At 26.6% G+C, this 23,006-nt stretch overlaps 2 protein-coding genes and 1 long non-coding RNA gene across 3 annotated transcripts in view; 1 reads left to right on the top strand and 2 right to left on the bottom strand.

Moving 5' to 3' along the window:
- Nucleotides 1-23,006, top strand: part of LOC123264410 — an 88,097-nt gene that overhangs the window by 447 nt on the left and 64,644 nt on the right. The window contains exon 2 of the long non-coding RNA XR_006509336.1: nt 13,027-13,197. This is a non-coding gene — a long non-coding RNA (uncharacterized LOC123264410). The remainder of the gene's footprint in view (nt 1-13,026; nt 13,198-23,006) is intronic.
- The window catches only part of LOC123264388 (netrin-3-like), a 228,927-nt gene continuing 206,124 nt past the window's right edge, over nt 204-23,006 (bottom strand). The window contains exons 5-7 of the mRNA XM_044727674.1: nt 6,994-7,062; nt 4,527-4,731; nt 204-886 (exon numbers count right to left, since the gene is read on the bottom strand). Coding sequence (XP_044583609.1) covers nt 742-886; nt 4,527-4,731; nt 6,994-7,062 — 419 coding nt within the window. The 3' untranslated portion in view covers nt 204-741. The remainder of the gene's footprint in view (nt 887-4,526; nt 4,732-6,993; nt 7,063-23,006) is intronic.
- On the bottom strand, nt 20,657-21,370 carry LOC123264396. Its single transcript, XM_044727686.1, has 2 exons — nt 21,341-21,370; nt 20,657-21,248 (listed from the first exon to the last, which is right to left on the bottom strand). Exons 1-2 carry the CDS (start codon nt 21,356-21,358, stop codon nt 20,739-20,741), a joined length of 528 nt encoding a protein of 175 aa, XP_044583621.1. The 5' UTR covers nt 21,359-21,370; the 3' UTR covers nt 20,657-20,738.

Raw genomic sequence — 23,006 nt, 5'->3', positions numbered from 1 at the left:
TAAATCCGTAAGCAATTTGACTTTGATGGTAACCACGGCCTGAATCTTAAACCGTTTAACATTTATAGCTTTAATTTTATTTTTTATTTTTGCCTCCCCGTACTTAGCTAGCACTCTTGCTCTTAAATACAACGTATCTCGGCCCCTTAATCGCAATACAACTCAAACTCGTCTTTAAATTCACAACTCTCTTATTATATTTACCTCTTTTTTTTTTTTTTATTATTTTTTTCCCTTCATTTAATTTTATTTCATTAGTTTCACTCGAAAAAAATCTCAACTCTTTATTTTACTCGTGAGTAACGACAAATTTAAGTACTAAAAAATTACCAACGGTGCTGACAATTATTTTCTTTTTTTAATTTTAATAAAAATTAATTATTTTACACTTTTTAATTTAGTCATCGATATTTTTTAATATTAATATTAATTAATTAAAAAAAAAAAAAAAAAAAAAAAAATAGTACAATTATTTATCGACTAGACAGTATCGATATTTATCGACGCATAATTAAATAATTAAATTTAAAATCCTTAAGTCAATAACTTACAGCCTACATTACCGTATATATAATTTAGATATGTACGAAGAGCGTTAAAAAAAATGTCGAAAAATAAAACTCGAGACTCAAGCTTTTTTTTTGGAAGAATTCACTTCAAATGTCTCGTTAAATTAAAATAATAATAAATTATAATTTTAAGAAAAATTGGTTGCTCGCAATGGATTTGTTATTAAATAATTTAATTACAAGAGCGTGATCTGCGTTGAAATCGACGCATTCGACGGTGCCACTCATCTCGCCATTCAATAACGATTGACTTTGGCGTTACTGTTAGTCCGTTTTTGCCAATTCCGTCAACTTCTTGCCCCAAGAATAAATAAGACCTGAAAAAAAAAATTTTTATTAATTAGTTCATAAATATAAACGTACCTAGAAAATAAAATTTATTGACCGGAGAACAAAATTCTTGGTTCAAGAGAATTTTCGGGTACCTGAAGGGAGATCGAAGTTTTGTTGGCTGAAGTAAAAATTTTTCGAGAAATTCTATTCTTGGTGGAAGTAATTTTTTCTTAATTCAAATTATCATAAATACTTGATACAATAAATTTTTATATTTGATCAAGATTTTTAGATACTTTAGAGAAGCAGTGCTACCTACTTTAGCTAAGAAAAAAACTTTTTCACCTTGAGAAAATTTTTCTCTTGAATATTTGACGCCCATTTTATATTATTTTAGTGTGCAATTATACATATTGAATGAAAAAATATGATTCAATATTTTTTGATCTTCCCATTTGATATGTTAATCAATAAAAATATTAATGAAAATTTACTTCTATCTTTATATTTAATTTTTTGGAGCAAGAGAGAAATTTTCTCAAGACAAGAAAATTTACTTTTATCAAGAACTAAATTTTTTGGAGCACGAGGCTGAATTTTCTCAAAACAACAAGATTTTCTTGACTTAAATAAATTTTCTTGGATTAAGATACGTATTTTTTAAACCAAGAGAATAACAATTAATTTTGTAAAAATTTTTCTTGAAATTCTATTCTTGGTGGAAGTAATTTTTTCTTAACTCAAATAATCATAAATACTTGATACAATAAATTTTTATATTTGATCAAGATTTTTAGATACTTTAGAGAAGCAGTGCTACCTACTTTAGCTAAGAAAAAAACTTTCTCACCTTGAGAAAATTTTTCTCTTGAATATTTGACGCCCATTTTATATTATTTTAGTGTGCAATTATACATATTGAATGAAAAAATATGATTCAATATTTTTTGATCTTCCCATTTGACATGTTAATCAATAAAAATATTAATGAAAATTCACTTCTATCTTTATATTTAATTTTTTGGAGCGAGAGAGAAATTTTCTCAAGACAAGAAAATTTACTTTTATCAAGAACTAAATTTTTTGGAGCACGAGGCTAAATTTTCTCAAAACAACAAGATTTTCTTGACTTAAATCAATTTTCTTGGATCAAGATACGTATTTCTTAAAGCAAGAGAATTAATTTTGTTGGAACAAGTAAAATTTCTTGTGTCAAAAAAAAATTTTTTTTTCGCTCAAGAAAATAATTAGAAAGAAAAATATTTTCTTGGCTCAAGTGAACCTTTTTTTCTGTGCACTTATAAGTACATCCCGTATATTTTTCTATTTATAACTCGGGATTTATAAACAAGAAAAAACATATGAAATATTACTCTGCGGGGAACGGAGTAATAAATGAAAGTCTGAAAAATTATGTATAAAATTATATGAAGATAAAATAATAATAATAACAATAATAATAATAAAGAAATGTAGGAGTGTTGCTGACATGAAGCGCAATGTGATCTCGAGGGGGTTGAACATAAAGACTGAATATTTGTGACAGTATGAGAGGTTGCGTTACACCTCGGATATAATATAATCTTCAGTGTCGTTTTGTAGTTTCTCTTATGTGGATTATTATTATTATAATCATAATCACAATCAGTATTACATGTTCTTGTATACATATATATTACATAAACATGTGTGGTTGTGAATATGCACTACCGGACTCGTCTCGTCGTCATACCTACCGTGAATTTGCGTGTAATGATACGCAAGAGAGTTTGTCTGGTTGGTAATGTAACTTATGGTATATATATACATATATCTGCTTTATTATTATTGTTATTATTATTAATATATGTAGTCTGGTATACGGTACTGGGTTACAATATTATAACACCATTCACGACAACAAATTGCTTATGAATAAATTTGTAAGTTATAATTAAGCGGATAATTAATTATATTTGTTTACTGTTTGCACAATTTACTCAGCTATTTTAATTAACTTTTTTCGGTTCATTTTCTACGTTATAATTTATTTAATTATTTAATCTTGATCAATTAATTTTACTTGCAATAAAAAAAAATTATTTGGTAATTTTATAGTAATTTGCATAGATATTAGTATTTAATATAATTTACGAGTTTTTTAAAATAAAAATTTAAATTCAATTATTAATGCGTAAACTACACGGAAAAAAGGAAACTGTAAAATTTATTCGGATTCCGGTTAACTTTTATAGTTTCAAACAGTACAGCGGACATCGGGGTGGCACAAATGTAAATATTACAAAACTTAATGTAGAAAGTGTAAAAGCTACAATTTATAATTTAATATCGAAAATGTGATTAGTAGCTGTCACTATAGTAAATAACGACTCTCTCATCTTAAAAAATTACAGTTTCAAACAGTAAAAATTGCCGTTTCAATATTTAGTCTATACTATGAGGAGAAGGGGAAGGTCTCACACTCGGAGAATTTAACATTTGAAACAGTAAAAATTCTACTCTTAAAATATATATTTTACCAGTTCAAGCAAATCAATAATTATAGTTTGATTATCAGCGTTGCGTTTAAAATTTACCATTTTCCTTTGTAAATATTGACGTTGCTTGTATAGAAATTTAGTAACTGTAGTTTATATTTTTTACATATTATGCGATAATTTTTTAGGTACAAAATGATAAATATCAAAGTCAAAATTCTTAATTATGATATTTTAACATTTTCGACTTTCGCACAGCGAATATTACTGTTTGAAATAGTATTTTCTTCCATGTAAATAATAAATTGTACACGGAAAAAAGTAAACTGTAAAATTCACTCGGATTCCGGTTAACTTTTATAGTTTCAAACAGTACAGCGGACATCGGGGTGGCACAAATGTAAATATTACAAAACTTAATGTAGAAAGTGTAAAAGCTACAATTTATAATTTAATATCGAAAATGTGATTAGTAGCTGTCACTATAGTAAATAACGACTCTCTCATCTTAAAAAATTACAGTTTCAAACAGTAAAAACTGCCGTTTCAATATTTAGTCTATACTATGAAGAGAAGGGGAAGGTCTCACACTCGGAGAATTTAACATTTGAAACAGTAAAAATTCTATTCTTAAAATATATATTTTACTAGTTCAAGCAAATCAATAATTATAGTTTGATTTTTAGCGTTGCGTTTAAAATTTACCATTTTCCTTTGTAAATATTGACGTTGCTTGTATAGAAATTTATTAACTGTAGTTTATATTTTTTAAATATTATGCGATAATTTTTTGGGTACAAAATGATAAATATCAAAGTCAAAATTCTTAATTATTATATTTTAACATTTTGGACTTTCACATAGCAAATATTACTTTTTGAAATAGTATTTTCTTCCACGTAAATAATAAATTGTAGCATTTAAATGATAAATATTATAAAGTGATTGTTAAAATCATGATTTTGCTGTTTGAAATGGTAATTTTTTCCAGTTGATCATTACTTATTATAAATCGACTATTATTTATTACAGTTTACTTTTTTTCGTGTAATTGTAATTTTTATATCAAGTTTGTCAGCTCTGAATTGAGGGAATGAAGACTTTCGTTATTTAATTACGGAAAAAAAGGGAAAAGAAAAGAGGGAGATAAGATGAAAAAGTAAGTTGATGAAAAAGTTTTATAGAGTAATGAAATGAGTAGGCTTACTTGTTGGGCTTGATTTTGGGGCATCTGCAGGCGAGATCCTCGGTGTGTACGTAGAGTGGAATGGGACCGCGTTTAATCTTGGAATCCTCGTTTCGTTTGTAGATCAAATCAACATTTAGTGTGAATCTGGCAAAGGAATTGCCTGTAGCGCTACCACTTGATACCTCATTACTCTTGTATCTTCCGGTAACTCTACCGAGAATTGCTGAAACACATCAATAAACACTATAAATTGTTCTTGCTACAAGCTAATTCAAACCAGGTAATTTTCATTCTACGCTCTTAGCTATACTATGAAAATAAATAGATGCCAAAGGGAAATCAACTTCTGGAGATCAACTACTTTTATTTACTAAATAAATAAATCGTAACTTAAACGATATCCAGAATATTTATCTTTTTAAACAAATGAGTATTTTTTTTATAAAAAAAAAAATACGGTAAATATTTACAAGTAGAAAAAAAAATTAGTTTTTATTTTTTATCATGAAATTTATTAATTTAAAAATTTTAATGAACTAAAAAATTGAAATATCATATTTTATAATTTATTTAAATTAAATTCAACTAATTTTAAATTACAAGAATCGGAAAATCCAATATTTGTCCCAGGACATTGTTTCAAAATTTATACCATTCGATTAAATGAAAATATTGTCACATTATTCGAATTTATAACAATTGAATTATATAAATTAATACTAAATGCTTGATAAATAATGACACGGACAGTAAATTTATTAAAATACGTAAAACATAAAATCTATTATTAATCCCCATTAAATTAAAATTCATCGTATTCATCGCAATAAATAACGTCGTTTAAAACATTCGGAATAAATGTTTGTTAAGGCAAATGGCGCGATTAGTTACGCCCTCAATAGACGTGTACATTCGTATAAAAATATCTCCCGTACAATTATAAACAACGCTGTACATATATACTTTCATCTCGATTGCGCTGCAGCTTGCAGTAGTCTAGTCTACACTCGACTCGACTCGACCGAAAACACTGGTCTGTTAAGTATCATGTTCATGTTCAATTCATGTCAATTTAATAGGAAACTCGCTGTTTGTTTCTAATTGAAATTGTAATTCTAATATGTATCCAAAACACATTGCATTACATACTGATAGAAAGATTTGTTTATAATAAGCTTTATTAACTGTTAATAAATTATTTATTAAATTTTAATAAATATTTGTCAACAGTTAACAACTATTTATTAACAGTTAATAAGTAATTTATTAAGTACAATTTATTAACTGTTAATAAATATTTATTAATGGTTAATGAATATTTGTTAACTGTTAACAAATACTTATTTAAAATAAAAAGCAAAAATAGCAATTTTCTTTTGACACTTTTTATAATTTTATAGCTGGAATACATGATAATAATTCAATTCACTAAATAAATTAACGTTTTTAATATTGAAAAATATAAAAGATAATTATGAGCTGTAATAGAATTTTGTATTTTACAATAAACGTTATTATAATGTAATATAATTAATGCAAATAATGTATAAAGATGATTTTTATTTATAAGCAATCTTCATATTATGTCATTGCAAGCGAAACAAATTCACTCAACAAAATATTTATTAACTGTAAATAAATATTTGTTAACTATTCATAAATACTTATTAACTATTAATAAATATTTATTGAATGTTAAAAAATATTTATTAAAATTTAATAAATTAAATAATTGTCTTCAAATAAATTAAATTATTAATAGTTAATAAATCCTTCTATCAGTGCATCAGTATCAACAATCATAATAATAAATCACGACAAGCCCCAAAATTAATAGCGATTAATAAAACAGAGTAGACTTGTAAGAGTAGGATAAAACTCGTTGAGAATTCGGATCCTTGCATCCCTTGCGGAGATGCAAGGGTCGATCATTTTTCACAATATAACATCAGGAGTATGTCGAGTGTCAAGTCTCACATTAGTATCAGTGTTATTAGTAGTGTAGGTTTTACTTTATCCGGTATTAGTATGGGTAGTAGGACGATAGACGATAGGACGGAAAACAAGAGTAGAGTCACATCACTTGTCTGTGTTATATTACGTGTCGTCCCCTTGGTGGTTTAGTATCCCCGGCGTATAGTAGTGCAGCACTATATACCAACGGCGAAAGACTCAAAAGCGTGCCGTTCTATTATTGAAGCACCACGTCGGGCTCTTTTCATTTCATTTTTTTTTATTATTTCTACCCATAGTCCACGCGGTTAAATCCCTCTGCGACAAGCTCTCGGGCACTCGGGTCAAACACGCTGGATTCTTTTCTCCTTCTCGAGCTTTTTTGGCCTCTACACTTTTATAAATATATATTTATCTATTAAGTATGTCTTAAAGTCTTTATGTACTTACTACCTATTATTTATTATTTATTTATTCAAGTATTTATTTTGTTTTATGACGTTAATATTTTATATTTTGAAAATACTCTTACCGTAATCCCTCTTGCAATATTTATTCAGATTTAATCTTCGTGTTGTTGATGGACATTTTCCGCAACGTTCTGCAATAAAAAAAATTTGCATTATTATTATTATTTTTTTTTAATTACACTGTGAAAAATTTGAGAAGTTAATGCAAAGTGGATAATTAAAAATTTATTCAATTCTTTCGAAATGAAATTCATTTCAAGAAAGATTTTATTTATATCATTAATGAAAAAAACTCCGTAGAGTAAAATTTAATTTTTTTTGATTGAATAATAATAAAAAAAAAGTTCTTATTCGTTTAAAAATTAAAAAATGCGAGCTTAGAATTTTTTAAAATAATGTAACTTTTTTGCTTGATTTAAAATAACAAATTTTAATATTTAAAAACAATTGCATCAATATTTTTTTTTAACTCCTATAAGTTGCCTTTTTTTCTATAAATTCTCGATGATGATTTATTCGTTAGGAAATATTAAAAATTTCCATTAAAATTAAAGGAATTTATATTATTAAGAGAATAATAAAAATTTTGTTTCTAGGATATTCATATGATAGAATTGCATTTTTTAGTGAAATTTAGTGTCATTACAAAGGTCTTGACTTGAATTTGTGCATTTTCAAGGTTTCATTTAATTCTTATCGATAGTCAATTTATTATGACAGGTATTTAGGCTGCATTCGAAAATTCTCTATCTCTAGATACATAATTAAGAAATGACTTTGTATCTTGTGAACTATTGACATTTTTAAAGATATAAGCTCATCCCGATGTTATACTCATCGAGGCCTTTCATTTGAGTACCCACATCAATTTTTCATATAATTTATATATTTATATATATGAATATATGAAAAATATATAAAAATACATGTGGGTACTAAAATGAAAGCTCTTGATAAGTGTAACATCGGGATGAGCTTATATCTGTAAAAATATCAATAATTAAAAAATGACCTTGTATCTCGTGAACTATTGACATTTTTAAAAATATAAGCTCACCCCGACATTACACTTATCGAGACCTTTCATTTGAGTACCCACATCAATTTTTTATATATTTTATATATTTATATATATGAATATATGAAAAATATATCAAAATGAATGTGGGTACTCAAATGAAAGCTTTTGATGAGTGTAACATCGAGATGAGTTTATATCTGTAAAAATATCAATAATTAAAAAATGACCTTGTATCTCGTAAACTATTGACATTTTTTAAAATATAAGCTCATCCCGATTTTACACTCATGAAGAGCTTTCATTTGAGTACCCACATTAATTTTTGATATATTTTATATATATGAATATATGAAAAATATATAAAAATGCATGTGGGTACTCAAATGAAAGCTCTTGATGAGTGTAATATCGAGATGAGTTTATACCTGTAAAAATATCAATAATTAAAAAATGACCTTGTATCTCGTAAACTATTGACATTTTTAAAAATATAAGCTCATCCCGATATTACACTCATCGAGACCTTTCATTTGAGTACCCACATCAATTTTTCATATATTTTATATATTTATATATATGAATATATGAAAAATATATCAAAATGAATGTGGGTACTCAAATGAAAGCTTTTGATGAGTTTAACATCGGGATGAGCTTATATCTTTAAAAACGTTAATATTTAAGAAAGTACAGTGCAATTTAACAAAAGTCATAATTTCGTAAAGCACAATTTTAATTTTTTTAGTTCACAAGTCACAGCAGTCACATAATTGCTAGTTTTATTTTATGAAACATAGTGATGTTAATAATTTATTATTTTTTATTTCTTACGTTAAGAATTTTTGAACAAAATAAATTTCTTAGAAATTACACTCAAGAGTAATGATAGAAATTTTCTATAATATTTAATTTAAAAAAAATCTAATTAATGAACTGCTTCGTATAAAAACAATAAAATTCTAAACTGAATAATTAATCTAAAAAAATAATTAAAAAATACTTCACCGAGTGAAGTTTAATTTGTATTCCATTGTCTGAAGATATATAAATCCCGAGACAAGGAGCAGGTGTAGAAGCATTACCACTTGAATGTACCTCGTCTCAACTTGACATCAGCCACCATTATTACCCAACTATATCTGTCCATCCATTACTCTAAGCACATATATCTCCGACGTGCGACTCTACATCCACATTTACCTATACTATGCATTATGTACACGCAACCCGTACCGGCATATGTGACCCACACATTGAGACGTCAGCTCGATTAATTCCCCGTGCAATGCGTTATCCGTCTCGCGGCTGAACACAGAGCCTATGCTACGTCGGCGATTCGATGTACAAGGTCTCCACCTCTGACGTTAGTCCGAGCACAGTATGTACGTCAGTCCAAGATTAATCAATCGACCTTTTAGGATATTTTTACATCCTTAATTATTTAAAAAATTTTAAATAAAAAATTGCATCTCAGTTCTCTTAAAAAAAAATTTAATATAAAATTTAATTTTAAAAAATGGAACAATTTATTTTCTTTATTACATTAATTTTAAAGCTCTCAAGACTCTTTGAGATCGTAAATATTACCAAGAAAATATAATTAAATTTACTTCATAAATTTAACTAATTAGATTTTTTAATTAAATTTTTAAACATTTATTATTTAATTTTAAGAAATTATTATAATGTAAGAGTATTAATTTTATGCTCAAATTTTATTGGATTCAATTAATAATTTTTTTGTGTAATTATAGCAATATAATAATATTAACAACAACAACAATTATAGAATATTAAGCTTTCTAGTGATAGATAAATATGAACGAGAACTTAAACTAAATATTCATATTTTTCCGTCGCGATAAACAACTAATTGATATACAAATATTGAATTTTGTTATATTTGGATTGAATATTCATACCATTGGTCATCGGTAATCAAATATTATTTTATGTATGAATACTGTTTGATTTTTGGTTACTATATTTCCTAATGAGTGTACAAATTCTCTAAAAATTTTTTAAAATTATGGATTAGAATTATAATTACTACAAAATTTGTATTCTATAATTGTTTTGCTTGATTCTTGGCCGTAACATTTTTAAAAATGTTTTTTTAATTATTTTAGAATTATTAATTTTTTTACGAGTCTAAAAATGTGTGAAACTATTCAATTGTGTTTAATTTTGATTTAATAATGGTAAAAGTAACTATTTTTGGTTAATAATTGACAGAAAATAGACTTGAATAATTATTAATATAAAAACTTGTTTATTAAATTGAATATTTTTTATTTAATTACAAATTTTTCTTAGGAAAGCCTCATTAGCCTCCAGTATTTTAAAATATTGTAAAAAAAATTGTCAAACCTAAAATTGTTATTTTAATTTTAATTAATTTAGGAAAAAAAATGATTAAATTTCGTCTGATTTCAGCAATATAGACAATTTAATAAATTTTTATTAAAAATAAAAAAACCGCGCACTGATATATCGCAAAAAAAATATAAGAAAACATTTTCTCAACAGAATCGTAATTTTAGTCCGCCCCGTTAAAATGCCTTTATTTCGTAGTTCTCCTCCCTTCACCCTCGGCAGGTTCATTCCATTTTAGCTTAGAGAGTTACGAAAGATATCGTTCTAGAATACGACGTCGTGTAATCTAGATTTAATGGACTGTGGTAACGGTAATAAAATTCCGATTTTCTCTCGATTCACCTTGGAAATAACCTTACCAGGGTAGAACCAGATGGAAAATTCCAGGGATTCTAAACCTCCGTTCCCTCCCCGACAAATCTCTTGTTTCTCTTTTCGCTTCACTCCAAATGATAAATTGCCCCTCGCTCTCGCTCGAAGAGACCAGAACAGAACAGAACGAGTTACTAAAATTTCAATTAATCCACTTTTCCGCAAAACCCCAGTGCTTTTACAGCTAAAAAAATATTTCCCATATCACATCAAATTAAATATTTTACTATATCCTCTGTATACTTTATACTTACATTTAGGGTTTGGGGTAGGCTTTGCAATTTAATACCCCAGCGATTCGCTGGGATTTCGCGTGTAAATAACGAGCCCCCACACGTTTAAATTTTCGGCTCCCATTTATTATTTTTATTTTTTTTGAGCGATGAGTAGTGAGTTGTGGGCGAAAAAATATAAATTGAAGGGTATAGTACCCACCACCAGCCTAGCCACCCCGGTGTAGTATCTTAGACCCGAGTCTACCCAAGTCCTTAGCCAGGACCTCGAGGACTCACTTCACTAACGTGGGGTAGATCCGCTTTTTCATACACTTCCACCCTTCTCTTTTCTTCTTTTCTCTTATTTTAAACTTTTTTTTCTTCCTCCTTCTTTCTTCATGCTTAATTTTTTTGTTTCTTTACTTCTCACCCCTTTCATTCCTTCACCTCATACCCCGTATTTTCATTTTCGCCCTCGCTGTTCTACCCAGTCACCAGCACATACACCTTTTAGATTACGGAAAATATTGAAATTCGCGGCGTGCAAAAAAATTAATAAAAAATAAGGGGAAAAATTGTGAGGCGTTGAAAAGTTAAGTTTAATGTGAAAATTTTAACGCCGACAACCTGGAAATTTATCTTTAATTTAAGTTAAGAACTTGCTTCATAATTTTATTAGTTTTCTTAAAATTGTTGTTTAATGATAGAAATAATTTTTTTAATTTAATTTTATTGTTTACACTCTAATAAAATTTACTTGTAAGAAAAATATTCTCTTTAATATTTAAAATTTTTTTTCGAATTATTCAGTTATAATTTATTTAAAAAATTCGTTTTTGGTTAACAATTTTATTCATTTAAAATTTTTAATTTGGTGAAATAAAAATTTTGGCGATTGATTAGATTTTTTAAGACATTTTTATTGAATTTTTGAATTATAAGTCACTTGTAGAATTTTTTTAAATGGAAAAAGAATTTTTTTTTAATTTTTAAAAAAGTCAAATTGAGATCAAACTATACTAAATAAAATTTGAAACAATTTACATGAAATAACAAATTATATAGTTTAAAAAAACAATTCATTTTTGCTTCAAGATATTCAGTTTGATTTAATTAAAAATGTAATATCAAAAATTGAAAATGATAAATTGAAATTATTCAAATTTTTAATTAAAAAAAAAATTTCTCATTTTTTCTAATCGATTTTTGAATATCAAATTTTTATCAAACTTATTAATTATAAAATAAAAATCAACCACAATCAAAAAATTATAAAACAATATTTTAATAAAATTCTTCATAAAATTTTTATGAAATAATAAACTATATTATTTAAGAAAAATATTCTCTTAAAAAAATTTAGTTTTGCTTCAAGATATTCAGTTTGATTTAATTAAAAATGTAACATCAAAAATTGAAAATGATAAAGTGAAATTATTCAAATTTTAGATTGTAAAAAAATTCCTCATTTTTTCTCATCGATTTTTAAATATCAAATTTTTATCAAACTTATTAATTATAAAATAAAAATCAACTACAAAAATATTTTACTGAAATTTTTCATAACAAATTTGGTAGGACAATTAAAAAAAAAATTGTAAAAAATGAGAAGGATATTTAAACAAGAAATGAAATAAAATGAATAGTGGTTAGAGATTTGATTACGATAGTAATACACGTCGTTTTCCACGTCGACATTTATCCTTTTCACTTGTTCGTGTTCTTTCTCGCCTCTTGCTCGACATCCGACCGCAGGAAGTGCCGCAGGAGATTGCTCTGAAATCGCTTTACCCTTGTCGTAATTCATCTCCGCGGTCCGATCTCTTAAGGTCAGAAATTCGTCTGGACTTGTTCCTACTCCTCAGTTCGGTCTGCTTTTCATTTTATTTCGGCATATAAAAAATCGTTCCCATATATCTGGATGCAAAAACGGTTTATTGCATAAAGAAATTTTATTATCGGCCATTAAATTTAAGTGCCCACATAAATATAATTAGCAAACTTTTTTCATTTATTAGCAACATTTATTTTATTTTTATTATTAACGAATATAAATTTTAATCAACATATTGTATATAATATATTTATAAAATATATATTTCAATTCACAGGGGATGACGCTCGTCGACGCGAAACGAAGTTAATTAGTCTAGAGAACACGGGAGCAACCGATTGAGACCAATCGCATTGACAATATTGTTTTGCGCTCCATCCTCTACTCACAAATAGTTTTGCAGTCTAGTGACGTATATATCTCTCGTAAGAGATCGATCCAGAATCCCGTGAGTACCGACACACTAATATTTTCATTTATATATATGCTTCTATAAAATACGACACAGGTGTACGCCGTGACGTTACTTCAATTGGAAAGTAACTTCAAAAATCGTATCGTTTGTTTCCAATCTACTGTTATTTCTCATAGTTCCCACACTCCTGCCCATTAAACACATGTTCCGCTATACACACCTACGTACGCTATCGAGTATGTACATTAACGCGCACTGGGGTTAATGAATACAAAGGACGTCTCGTTAGTTCGGAATTAAATGGATTACACTCTTTGACCTACGTTTTATCAATTTCACATATGCTACACCCTCTTTTTTTGTTTCATTTATTTTATTCTATCAATTTAAATATTTAACAATGCTCTATTTGTTTTGTAAACATTTTTTTACTCTCCAAATATTGGAGATTTTAGTTAATTTTAATATAATTCTTTTTTTTCGTAAAAATTTTTTACTTAAAAAATTAAAAATGTTCTTGACTGGAGTGTAAATTTTTTTGGCTCAAAAAAATATTAAGGGAGATTGAAAATTTTTTCTTGCTCTAAAATAACTTTTGCCTTCCTTAAAATTTTCTTGGCGCAAGAAAATTGTTTTTTCTGTGCAGGAATCGAACCCTAGACCTTTACAATTTTATTAAAAATACTAAAATAAAAACACCTGGAATCTATAATGACAAAAAAATTTGTTATTTATCTAAAAATAATTTTTTTATTATTTTATTCTTCATTAGAGCATTTTTTTTTCTGATTCCTTTTTTTATATTTTAAATTAAATAGATGAGATTATTTATTGCATTGATTAAAAAGCATTTTTCTGATTAGAAACGTTTTTTTCCATGAGTTCTAGAAATGATGGGACATAATTACTGGCAAAAAGCCCACCTAGCTAATGGCCAATCGCAATTTTTGGCTTTAAGAAACGTTTGTTTGCGAATTTTTTTTTCTTAAAAGGATTCGTGATTTATAAAGAATTTTTTATTAGAAAAATTTGGGTTGTAGCTTTGTTTTTGATGGTATAATTTTATATAAAATAAAAAATATTGAAGAATTAATCTGGACCCATAACCTGTAGGAATTACTAAATTAACTTTAAAAAGCAAAACTACAAATCTCAAAAAATGATATAAAAAATCTTTAGTAGCCGAAGGTTATTTTCTAAAAAACCTTCATAAAAACTGAATTTAAATCCACTTATATATTTTCTCAGACTTATAAGCCCCTCAAATAAAATTTTTATGTACCATTTTAGCCCTTAAGTAATTTCCCAGATAAGTAAAAAAAATTATCCCTTAACTTATTTTACGAGACGTTTATGTCCTGTATTCTTCATATCTACCGATTTTTTTTTATCAATCCTCCACGGTCCATAGTATATGGCACAATAACCGTCAAGTAACCTTTTCCATATAAACATCTACATCTGACCGTATAAACCACTATTATACACTTTATTTTAGCGGAAAACTTTCACAAAGGGTTCTCCTATCCGAGATAGTGATAGAGGATTTACTGTTTTATCTGTTCAGTTTCAGTTTCGGGAATTTCGATAGGAGCCCAGCCGGAACTGAAGCTGCCATACCAACCTCTACAATCTCCTCACACTTACCCACCAATATATACAATAGATATACATATAACATGCTGATAGTGGAATGTCAGATATTTTTATTCGATAACAAAACCTGGTATCAGCGCCCTCTTTCCTCCTTCCTCTTTTCCGCCTGTATTCTGTGTAGCATGGGCATCAGGATGCCATGGGGCATCGATTGAATTTCAAACGAAATTCAAATTACGTTTAATTTGGTTACCCACAGACATAGACAAGCGCTGCTGCTGCCGCGGGCTTCGTACCATTTTCTCTTTCGCTCTTTCCTGTACTTGATACATAATATACCCTTTTACGTTTACTATTACGTTTACCGTGCGCGTAGAATATACATGACATCAATGACGCCAGAGGAAGAGAAGGGATACGTTTATATTGACGATTACGATGAGGAAAAAAGAGTCAAATCATCGGTGAGTAGCCATCGATATAAATGTATCTGTTTTTACGGACTCGCGAGTTCATTAAAATAACTATCGAGCTTAAAAAATATACTCGACGTCTAGTTGTTTGTTATTTGCTCGTATTCGTAAAAAAACACGCGCTGTTTTTTTGGTTGGTTTATTGTTTCTGTTTCTACATTCGGTTGTTATGTTAATATTGATTTGATTGAGATTGCACGGTTATTGATTAATGTGTGCTTTTTTTTTTTTTTTACTAACGAGAACCTTATCAAACACAAATACATAAGCAAATTTTGATGATAATTTTATTTAGTTTGAGTATCACCACTTGTAAGCTCAAGTGGTTTTGAATTTAGTTTAATGAAGTTAAAGCTGTCTTGGGAATTTTAATTAATTATTTTTGTTAAGTAATGAGTATAAGGCAATGATTATAAAATTAAGATTAAAGAAGGAAATTTTGAACCAAGAAAATTATTTTGAAGAATTTTGAAGAAAAATTCGAAAATAAAGAAAAATTTTTGGTTCTATAGTTTTTCTAATTAATTCAAAATAATCGAACACTTTTAAAAGGTTTTCTGAAGTGTGAAAAAATATTAATTTAATTCAAGAAAAAATTTTAAAATAAGAAAGTAATTTTAAAGAATTTGAATCTTGGTTTAGGCTGCTTTCGAAAATGCTCTATCTCTAGATACATGATTAAGAAATGACCTTGTATCTTGTGAACTATTGTAATTTTTAAAGATATACGCTCATCCCGACATTACACTCATCGAGACCTTTCAATTGAGTACCCACATCAATTTTTCATATATTTATACATAATATATATGTATATATGAAAAATATATTAAAATACATGTGGGTACTCAAATGAAAGCTCTTGATGAGTGTAACATCGGGATGAGTTTATATCTTTGAAAACGTCAATAGTTAAAAAAGTACAATGCAATGTAACAAAAGTCATTATTTAATACAGCAAACTGTTTTTTATTTATAGTTGACAAGCCACGGCAGTCACATAGTGACTGCAAGGTTGCTAGTTTATATAAATTTCATTTGATTTGAGAATTTATGTTCTTAATTAAAAACTTGATTAAAAATTTTCAAAATAATTTTGTTCATTCAAGAGTTTCTTGAATCACATTTTTTCTTGCTCTGTATTATTTGTCCATAAAAAATTTATAAAATTAGATAAAAATATATTTTGAATGTTCAACTTTTAACCTATTTTAATTTACATCTCATCAGATTTAATTCCACTTCAAATATGTCATTAATATTTTTAATGATCTTAAAATATATAAGATATCTCTTTTTTATCAATCAAAAATTGGCCAAAAGGTAGTTATTGAAAATATATATTCTCCAAAAATTTTATATACTATTTATCTACTTTCATTATACTTCTCAAATGTTTTTGATCCATAATTTTTACATTAAAATATAAATTTATTTTTAAATTAAATATATTAATTTTGAATCACAAGTTCAGTTCAATTCTAATTAACAAGGATTACAATAAATAATTGTTTTCTTATTTTAAAAACAACTATCGGAAAGTTTATCAATAAATCAGGGCTTAAATTCACTAGTTTCAATTATCGAAGTTCATTAAATTTGCTTAAAAAACAAATACATGATTGGAATTTCGATAAAAAATGTAAAACTCAATTAATTAGTTAATTATTGAATAATTAATATTTAAACCCAGTAGTCGGTATAATGTCGTGTTGATTAAACGATATTATTTTAACTCGTTTCGTAATTTCATTTACAAAGCGAATAATTTAACGAGGCGTATCTGTAAAGAGGAGCATGACACGATATCCCAATGTAATATAAGATAGATGAGTCTGTTGATACTGAGGAAATGACCACGAGCCAAACGTTCGATTAAATATTTATACAGATATATATAACCAGCACGAACCACACACACATTAACACTCTGCACATATATTACGTCCAGGACACGGTATTACTGTTTCGATTAAATCAACTTATATATTTAAAGTATCTATCTATCAATCTTGTAATTTATAAATTATCAGCGATACTGTGTTGTAAGCATGTACCAGCTATTTACCGTTAAAGTAATCACGCGATTCTGCAAGCTACTTTGCTCATCATTTTCTTTTATTCTCTTACTTTCCATCGGACAAATTATTTACCTACAAATTGAACAAGTTTTGTTGACTTAGATAATTAATATCGATAGTAAATATACATTTTAATTACCAATAAATTTATATTTACGTCCAAACTTTTTCATTGATAACTTTAATGCCAATATATGGGTATAATATATTGAGTTATTTATAATTTATGCATTATTGTTATTTTATTAACAAAATTAAACAAACTTTTAGTTAATATTTTACACTAGAGCAGCGTAAAAAAATTATATTCTTTTTCTTTTTCAAGTTTCTTGTAATATTGTTATTTTATCATTTTTTAAAATATTTCTACGAAAATCAGCTGGATAAAAAATTTTTTAGATATCGCTTAAAATTATTTTAATTTTAAAAAATTGTCAAAATTTAATTTTTTCGTAACAATTGAGGTCAACCCTATTTTTGGCCATATTTAGGTGAAAAACAAACATTTTTTAATTGTTTTTATTCTGCTTTTTTTTTTTTTTTTTTTTTCTTACGGCGTATTTATGATAAAAAATGTCGTGAGAGGAAAAAATAAAGATTTCGATAGTTTTTTTGCTTTCAAAAGTTGGAAACGATTTTGGTTTTCATGTTTTTGGATAAAATTTCTATTTTATCTTTTTTTTGATATTTCTGATTTATTTTTTTTTTTAAAAGTACATAAAAAAACGAGCATTTTAAATAAAAAGAAGTTGAATATCACAATTTTCTAAAAAATTTATAAATTTTTTTGTTAATTTGTAAAATTTGTTAAAATTGTGATAATCAACCTTTTTTTTTAAATTGTTCATTTTTTTTATGTACAAAGTAAAAAATTTTGCGTCATTTCGTCAAAAAATTTTGTGTTTAAAATTTTTGTGTTAAATTAACACGAATGATATAATTGATACAAAAAAAGTGTTAAATATTTAACATAAAATTTTTTGACGCTTTGACGCAAAATATTTTAGTGTATTTTTCAAAAAAAAAATATATCAGTAAAATCAAATAAAAATTTCGTTCAAAAAAATGAAAATTAAAATGGCGGACCCCACTTGTAAATAATTACCGAATATTTTCTTAAAAATTATAAATTTTGTTTTACTGATTACTAATTTAAAAAAAAAATTACAAATATTTCCGGCTATTTACTAATTTTAAAAAAAAAAACGTATAACAAACACAAATTAATTTTTTCGTGTCGATCTCTGGAAGAAATATTAATCCCCAAAATGACACTTCTCAAAATATTCATCTAAATTTAATATCTAAAACTCAGAAACACTAACTAATCAGAATCCCGTGAAACTAATTTCAGTAATTAATCTTCAAAGCAAAAAATAAAAATACATATTTCACAACTGCAGTCGAATTATGTATTCGTGGGTTCATACATAGATTGAAATTTATTACCGAGCAACATAACAGAAATCGAGTGCTGGCTAGTTGTTATGTTACAGTTATATCGTTGCAGTTTCAACTCAACAAACTTGGAGTAACCACGTGCCCATGGGTATTTGCCGAACTGGGATTACGCGTAGCATTAATCTACGAGATTACGTTTACCGAGTTTTCTGCAGTACGTATTAAGTAATATATGGACGATAAATATTTCACCGAAAGTAATAAAATCTAAAATGTATAATATATAAGGTAACATGTTAGAAGAATGGCGACTAGTAATAGATTTATCCTTAGAGAGCTAGCTACTCTACCGATTGTTCGATCGCCAAGTCATCATATTCTATTTTCATACAGACATACTTACATATTTATTTTTATTATCCTTTGTGGGTGTGTATGTACAAGGAAAATAAAATTGTAGACGACGGCAAGGCGCCTCAACACTCAACTTTATTCTACAACTGTTACTATTCCCCTTTACTCTTGAATCATCGCAGAAAAATCTCTTCTCGACAACAATTTGTTCCCTCACTCACACTCATTCAAGGTATATAACTATACTGTCTATACACCAGCATCCGTTTTATCATGAAAGCCAATGTACTCTGACAAAATACAACCCACCGACATAACCTAACCACCAACCAGAATCTCCCTCGTATATTTTTCTATATAAGTATTATAAATATATGGATGGATGTAGATGCTTTTATATTCATATTCATATATGTGTTTATGTCTACGTCTGTATATACAGCTCCAATAAAACTCAGATGAACTGGATTGTGTGGATGAGAGAGTTAACATGCTCGGAGATACAAGGGATGGTGAGACATTCGCATTATGGTGATTGCCTACCATTCTTTATCATAACTCTGGTGTTGTGGTTCGTAAAATTGAAAGGGAGGCTTTTGATTCATAAATAATCTTTTTTTTTTATCGATATAGTGTTTATTTTAATGTTTTTTAGTGGGGCGTCTTTTTTGCTGACACGTTTTTTTATTTTAATTTAAATAGATGAGATTATTTATTGCTTCGATTGAAAAGTGTTATTTTTTTGAGAAAAAATGGCTTTCTGCAAGAGATTTAGGGATGATGGGACATCATTACTGGCAAGTGGCCCATCCGGCTAATGGCCAATAGCAATTTTTGGATGACACTTTTTGGCTTTAAGAAACGTTTGTTTGCGGATTTTTTTTCTTGAAAGGGTTTGTAATTTATGAAGAGGTTTTTTTAGTAAAATTTTGGCCGTAATCTAGTTTTTGATGGAATAATTTTACAAAAAATTTCATGTTTTTTAATTTAGAGGATTGAAGAAATTATCTGGGCCCATAACCTGAAAGAATTATTAGTTTAACTTTTTTGATGGGAATGATACTAAAATTTACACACAGAAAAAACAAACTTCTTGCGCCAAGAAAATTTTAAGGAAAATAAAAGTTATTTTGGAGCAAGAAGAAATTTTTTTGGCTCAAGAAATTTTGACAATTCAAGAAATTTTCAATCTTCCTTTATATTTTCTTGAGCCAAAAAAATTTACCCTCCAGTCAAGAATTTTTTTTTAGAGTGCAGACACCTGACATTTTTTAACGAATAAATTATTAAAAAATTTTGAATAAATATTTCCAAAAAACTTTACATGATAATTTTTTCAAATATTTCTTTAGTAATAATTTTTAAAAATCAAGAATTTACAATAAATACTTAAAAATTCTAAATTAATAAAAAAACGATAATTACATTAAAAAAATTTCATTTAAGGTAAAAGCCCCAATAGATGATCACGTACCAGTATATGATCATCTATTGGGGCTTTTACCTTATATTAAAAAAATCTCGAACTTTTTACACTTTTTCTAAAAATAACAAAATACTTAAATGTGATCATAAAATTTTATTTATAAAATTTTTATACACCTAAAAATTGACAAACTAAAAAAGAAATTATTTTTACTCAAATAATAAAAAGTACTTCAACAATTATTCATATATCTGATTGAGGATTAACAAGTCTCATTGTACCGTCATCGACCAAGTATCCATACATTTTTTGATTGCCGTTCCATCTAATAAACCCGTGGCCAATTAAATGATGAGGTTTCATAGGCTTCGCTTGATAATTATCTACTTGCTCTCTTTCACTTATCGGAGCTTGATTCGCATCTGGATAAAAATGATAAGGAAACTTAATCCACAAGTATCCGAACTCGTCCAAACGGACCTTACTTTTTGGTCGTGCTGATTCACCCACAGTCACTGTACCGTTCTCAATAAAATTCGGGGTTCGTGTAAGTAAGTTTCTTTCGCCGGAATAAACTTGACCCTCGGTATCGTATTGAAAGGGCAATAATAACCAAAGTTCTCCATTATTATCCAAGTACACGCGATCATGTTTCGAGTACCACGAGAGCAATCCAAACCAATTTTTATCTTCGGGCAATAAATTTTTCTCGTTACCAGACGCGACCATTTCCAATAAGCAAATAAATAACCACTACGGATAATGAAATATTTAATTATTATTATTATTATTATTATTATTATTATTACTATTGTAAAAATATCAATTTAGATTTTTTAACTTACTAGATTAATTATTCTCATTTTTTTAATGAACAAAAATTTTATATAAAATTTTTTACAAGTTTTATTTCTTACGAATTTTTTGTTCGAACTAACAATTTTCTTTTATATAAAAATGAACTGCTAGTAAAAATGTAATATCTATCAAATTAGTGGCCTTTTTTTGTTATAAAATCATGAAAATAATTGCTTAGACCATAAAAAAGTTGTTAAATGTCGAACTGTTAAAAAACAATTATCAAATGTGAGCTCTGACGTAAAAACATGTGTTGGTAGATAATTCTTAATCTTTTGATACTAAAATTTTTATATTAAAATTAAATTCCAAATGTATATTTTAAAATTTATTAAAATCAAGTCTTCAGTACATACAAAAAAAAATTTTTTGACTTAAAATTTCAACGAATACATTTTTCGGTTCAAAACAAAACTTGTAAAAAATATGAATTAATTTTATTCTACACTGATAGAAGGATTTATTAGCTATTAATAATTAAATTTATTTAAAGACAATTGTTTAATTTATTAAATTTTAATAAATATTTTTTAACATTCAATAAATATTTATTTTGGAGGAAAGTACATTTATTAATAGTTAATAAGTATTTATTAATAGTTAACAAATATTTATTAATAGTTAACAAATATTTATTAACAGTTAATAAATATTTTGTTGAGTGAATTTGTTTCGCTTGCAATGTCATATGATATGAAGATTGCTTATAAACAAAAATCATCTTTATAAATTATTTGCATTAATTATATTACATTATAATAACGTTTATTGTAAAATACCAAATTCTATTACAGCTCATAATTATCTTTTATATTTTTGAATATTAAAAACGTTATTTTATTTAGTGAATTGAATTATTATCATGTATTCCAGCTCTAGGGTTATAAAAAGTGTCGAAAGAAAATTGCTATTTTTGCTTTTTATTTTAAATAAATATTTGTTAACAGTTTATAAATTGTTCTTAATAAATTTCTTATTAACTTTTAATGAATATTTGTTAACTGTTAATAAATATTTATTAAATCCTATGATGTTAAAAAATCATTTATTAACAGTTAACAAAGCTTATAAAATATAAACAAATCCTTCTATCAGTGTGCACTGATAGAAGGATTTATTAACTATTAATAATTTAATTTATTTAAAGACAATTATTTAGTTTATTAAATTTTAATAAATATTTTTTAACATTCAATAAATATTTATTTGGGAGGAAAGTACATTTATTGATACTTAACAAGTATTTCTTAATAGTTAACAAATATTTATTAACAGTTAATAAATATTTTGTTGAGTGAATTTGTTTCGCTTGCAATGTCATATGATATGAAGATTGCTTATAAACAAAAATCATCTTTATAAATTATTTGCATTAATTATATTACATTATAATAACGTTTATTGTAAAATACCAAATTCTATTACAGCTCATAATTATCTTTTATATTTTTGAATATTAAAAACGTTATTTTATTTAGTGAATTGAATTATTATCATGTATTCCGGCTCTAGGGTTATAAAAAGTGTCAAAAGAAAATTATTATTTTTGCTTTTTATTTTGAATAAATATTTGTTTACAGTTAACAAATATTCATTAACCATTAATAAATATTTATCAACAGTTAATAAATTGTACTTAATAAATTAATTATT

This window comes from Cotesia glomerata, linkage group LG4, assembly GCF_020080835.1.
Source record: "Cotesia glomerata isolate CgM1 linkage group LG4, MPM_Cglom_v2.3, whole genome shotgun sequence".
In the NCBI taxonomy this organism is placed as follows: Eukaryota; Metazoa; Arthropoda; class Insecta; order Hymenoptera; family Braconidae; genus Cotesia; species Cotesia glomerata.
The sequence above is the reverse complement of the archived record's forward strand: the minus strand, read 5'-3'. Positions and strand labels throughout refer to the sequence as shown.